At 42.2% G+C, this 5,197-nt stretch overlaps 1 protein-coding gene across 1 annotated transcript; it reads right to left on the bottom strand.

Annotated features, from left to right (window-relative positions):
• Positions 1-1,918: 1,918 nt before the first annotated feature.
• Positions 1,919-4,665, bottom strand: LOC139009896 (olfactory receptor 7A10-like). The gene is made up of 2 exons (XM_070414014.1): positions 4,652-4,665; positions 1,919-2,873 (listed from the first exon to the last, which is right to left on the bottom strand). The coding sequence occupies exons 1-2, from the start codon at positions 4,663-4,665 to the stop codon at positions 1,919-1,921; spliced, it is 969 nt and encodes a 322-aa protein (XP_070270115.1).
• Positions 4,666-5,197: the final 532 nt, after the last annotated feature.

Below are 5,197 nucleotides of genomic sequence, written 5' to 3'. Positions count from 1 at the left end.
ATAAATCCTCAATGTCACTAACTATCAGAGAGATGCAAATGAAAATACAATGAGGTGCCTCCTCACACCTGCCATAATGGCTACTATCAATAAATCAACTAACAACAAGTGCTTGTAAGGATGTGGAGAAAAGAGAACCCTAGTGCACTGCTGGTGGGAATGCAGACTGGTACGGCCACTGTAGAAAACAGTGTAGAGTTTCTTCAAAAAAAATAAAAATGGAACTGCCATTTGACCCAGTCATCCCACTTCTAGGAATATAACCGAGAAGTCTGAAACACTAATCAGAAAGAATACATGTACCTCTATGTTCATAGCAGCGTTATTTACAATAGCTAAGGTCTGGAGACAGCCCAGGTGCCCATCCATTGAAGAATGTTTTTTAAAAAAAAGGAGGTAAAGGAGACATATGTAAAACTTTAGACAATGAAAGAAAAGAAAAAAAAAGTGGTACATTTACACAATGGAATACTATGCAGTTGTAAAAAAAAAAAAAGCATCTCTTACCCTTTAAAATAGCATGGAGGGGCCTGGAGAGTATTATGCTAAGTGAAATAAGTCAATCAGAGAAAGACAAGTATCACATGATCCCACTTAATTGTGAAACTCATGAACAAAATAAAGTGACAAACAAAATAGATCCAGAGACATGGAATCATGCAACAGACTGTGGATCTTCAGAGGGAAATGGGGGGAATTAACCAAAGAACCTATATGCATATATGAATAACTCATGGACACAGATAATAGTGGGGTGAAGGCCTGAGGAGGGGATGGGAAAGAGGAGTGGGGTCAATGAGGGGGGGGGGGAGGAGAAGGAGGACATCTGTAATACTTTCAATGATAAAGATACACTTTTAAAAAGCAAACCCACAAAACCATAGCCTTCCTGCCCTTGGACCCCAATACAGGCAGAATCCTTCAGACCAAGTCCATTTCACTCTCTTTCGCACACACATGCATACACACAGCTTCCTGTGTGGCTTTTGGGCGTACAGGACTGTGAGTAATAAACCCTACATTTTCATAGTTCCATGATGGTTGTTGTAATTATAAGAAGGACCACAAGAGTCCATCCACCCAGGACATTGACTCTGGTCTGAGGAACAAGTAGTAGGAACCAGGCCAGTGGCCAGGCATCCCTATCCTATTGCCTCACTATCAATAGACGGAGACTTATAGGGAACAATGTTAAAATCAGGAAGAGCAGTTAAGGTACCAATGTACAGAGAATGAGGGACACATGGTGAAAACTTAGGTTACATATTTTATGGAATGAAATTATAAAATGGATTACATAGCCAAGTGTAGTTTTTCTACATGAGTAATACCACTTATTACTATTCTACCTACAAAACAAGAACAAATTACTTACAATGATATAAGTCATTTGAGAAGGAATTATTCTTAAGACATCAATGTTTCTAGTGAAGTAAATGAAAACTTCTCACTATTTGTGACCAAGGTTGGAAAGACTTTGTGAAGGTTAAAAAAGGACAAAGGGAAAAACTGTCTATATAACAGACAAAGCAGGAAGTTTAATAAAATGGTTGCTTAAATTGTATAGAGAAGTTGAAACAAACAAAGGAAATTCAAGGACAGAATAAAAGGAACAATTCTGGCCCTGCCTGTGTTTCTCAGTGTTTGAGCATCAACCTATGAATCAGGAGGGCTCCGTTGGATTTCTGGTCGGGGTAAATGCCTGGGTAGTGGGTTCAATCACCAGGAGTGGGTGTGCAGGAGGCAGGTGATCAATAATATTCTCTCATTATTGATGTTTCTCTCTCTCTCTCTCTCTCCCTTACTCTCTGAAATCAATAAAAATATGTTTTTAAAAAAAATAAAAGGAGCAAGTCTAAAAAAACACAGTGTGATCAAAGAATCACAATTTCTGTAGCCCCAAAATCAAGGGCACTTTTTACCTCGAGATGATTGTCCCCTTTGTACCTGCCATCCCAAAGAATCTTTTCAGGGCCCTCTTTATGTCCCTGTTCCTGAGACTGTAGATGAAGGGGTTCAGCATGGGTGTGATCACAGTGTACATCACTGAGGCTGCTGCACTTGAGTGTGAGCTATGGGTAGCAGCAGAGGTGAGATACACTCCTATGCTTGTCCCATAAAATAAGGTCACAACTGAGAGGTGAGACACACACGTAGAAAATGCTTTATACTTCCCCTGAGCTGATGGGATTCTACAAATGGAGGACACTATCTTAGAGTAAGAGTAAATGATACCAGCGAGGGGACCACCACCCAGTAGCACAGATACAAAATACATCACCATGTTATTAAGAAAGGTGTCAGAACAGGCAAGTTGGACCACCTCTTTGAGTTCACAGAAATAGTTCGGGATTTCCAAGTCTGTACAGAAGGACAATGGCAACACTATTAAACTTTGTAACAAGGAATTCAGGGAACCCATGATCCAAGACACCAGAACCAGCAGTCCACAGAGACGGGGGTTCATGATGACCATATAGTGCAGGGGGTGACAGATGGCCACATACCTGTCATAGGCCATGACGGCTAGAAGGAAGTCATCCAGTCCTCCAAATAGTAAGAAAAAATACATCTGTGTGATGCATCCTGCATAGGTGATGGCTTTCCTCTGTGTCTGGATGTTCCACAGCACCTTTGGGACGGTGGTGGAGGTGAAACAGATATCTACCAAGGACAGGTTGGAGAGGAATAAGTACATGGGGGTGTGGAGGTGGGAGTCTGAGCTGACGACCAAAATGATGAGCAGGTTTCCCAACACAGTGATCAGGTACATGGAGAGGAAAAGCCCAAATATGAGGGGCTGCAGTGCTGGTTCCTCTGACAATCCCAGAAGAAGAAATTCTGAAATCAGAGTATCATTCTCAGGTCCCATGGGGTGGAGGTGACTAGTACGAAAGAAAAATTAGCATGATTAGTTTTTACACAAATGGCCATTACAAGCATAGTTGTAATACTACAATTATATTCTGTAACAAAGCGACAATATTTACTTTTTGTGCTTATCATCCCCCATGACATCTCTGATTAGGAATTCCTTTCTTCCTCAAACTTTTTTTCCATGGTTGTCATAGATTACACTGTTTTCATAAGAAACGCTTTCATGCACTTAAGGAATATCTATTGCTACTTCCCACCTCCCCAAAAAGTGTAGAGGATGCTCAGAAACAAAATTCTTAGAATATAATGATAGTGAAAGAAAATATACAACAAATATGTCATATACCAAGTTAGATGGTGTCATGTGAAGAAAAAGAAAGTAGTTATAAAGAGAGTGGAATGGGTGTTATTTTATACTGGGAGTTCAGGCAGCCCTGCGAACAAGGTGGCAATTGAACAGAGACCTCAGGGAAGACAAACTGGGTGACACAGGGTTTCTTGGGGATGGAGGATTATGTAAGAAAAGAGACAGTGCCAAAGCCCTGAGATGACACTTGTTTTAGGTATTCAAGACTCAAAAAGGACAGAGAATGGTGAAATAGAGTCAAGAAGCCACAAAAGAAAATATTACAGTGCATGATACATAGTGAGAGTATACGGTTCTCTTTGTTCAGGTGTGTGTGTGTGTGTGTGTGTGTGTGTGTGTGTGTGGTGTGTGCAAAAATTGCTGGATCACAATGTAAAGGCACGTCTTATTTTGGGACACAGTAAAAATGATCTGGAATTCAATGCAATAAATGTGAGAACAGTTTAAAAGGTAGCAGCAGAGCTGAGATACAGGGATAAATAGACCCATGGCACCCGTTCTTCCGTGAGCATTCTCTGAGATCTCCTTATACTCACTCCTCTGCTGATGAGAGAAAGCCCCACAAAATGTAAGAAGAGTTCCAGGTCCATCAGGCACCAGCTGTATAAGAGTGAATTAGAACTCACACCTCCCTGATGCTAAGTCAGTGCTTTTCTGCTCTGCAAGGCTGCCTCGCTCTGTCAATGCTTCACAGAGAAGAGGAAATGCTAAGGTTGAAATAAAGCAGAATCCTGAGAGCTGAGCAGACAGAAGGGAGGGTCTGTTCCTGCTGTGGGAGGAGAGAGGCTGTAGAATTGTGCTCTGAGAGGGAGAGAAGAAAGGGGCTGAGGAGGAATAAGTTGCAAGAAACCACTTCAGAACAAAGGACATCAAATGTGTGGGATCTTGAGTCCATCCCTTTCACTATTTCATCAGCCTGACTGTTCCCCCAGAAGACACGGTTATTAAAAGCTTTACTTCTCCCCACAATGCTTTCCCACAGTGCTCACTCTGGCACCCCCAATGGCATCACTCACTGGATTTGGTTTTACTGGTCCTTCCTTCCTTCGACAATTGATGTGGAAAGAGCAAGAAATGCAGGTCAGGTGCTGGTTTTCCAGAGCAGTTGAACATCTTAGAGAGGCACAGAGAGGATGCTCTTAGCCTGTGGCTGAGGAGCTGCAGGTGAGTCTGCAGAGGGAGGTCCAGAGGCTGAATTCTCAGGGCTCCTCATTAAATGGACTGTTTTACTGTTGCTCAGTTCTCTAAGCAACTCAGCTCCCTTGAAACCAAGGCACCATAAATAAAAGGCAAGTTTTCTACCAGTTTGGTCTCCATGGGTTCACCTTGGGGCCAGATGCATATTCCCTTCCCACTGATGGGTCCACCTCCCTTGGAATAAACATCTCCCCAGGGCATGTAAGTGCTCATGCAGGACACATGGACAGGATAACATCATGAGCTTCTGAGCTACTGTGAGTCACATGGAGTGTCTGACCCATGTTGTGGCTGGACGGGCTCTTGTGGTCATTATTAAAATTGCAACAATCATGAGGCATCTATGAAATCACAAGGTTTATTACTCACAGGTCCTGGAGGACACACAGCATCCTAAGGGCCACATCAGAAGGTTTCAGAACGGGGGAAGGGAGGAAAACAAGAGACAGAGAGAGAGAGAGAGAGAGAGAGAGAGAGAGAGAGAGAGGGAGAGAGAGAGAGAATAGTTTGAGTTGGGAGGGGAGACCTGAGCGCTTCTCTAGTAGCCTTGTCATAAAGCTGACAATAGGATTATTGGAGATAGATTTCTTTGAAACACATGCCACATACATCAAAAGTTTAATGTCAGGTATTTACACTAGTATCATGCTACTAGGATTTATAACTAATCTCCTAGTTTTATTATCTTATTCAATTCAGTGTCCAGAATACCTACAATAATACCTGGGAACATTGACTATCAAGTACATATGTACC

The sequence above is a fragment of the Myotis yumanensis genome, unplaced genomic scaffold (assembly GCF_028538775.1).
Source record: "Myotis yumanensis isolate MYYU_CA2020_CCGP unplaced genomic scaffold, mMyoYum1.0.hap1 SCAF_5, whole genome shotgun sequence".
In the NCBI taxonomy this organism is placed as follows: Eukaryota; Metazoa; Chordata; class Mammalia; order Chiroptera; family Vespertilionidae; genus Myotis; species Myotis yumanensis.
The sequence above is the reverse complement of the archived record's forward strand: the minus strand, read 5'-3'. Positions and strand labels throughout refer to the sequence as shown.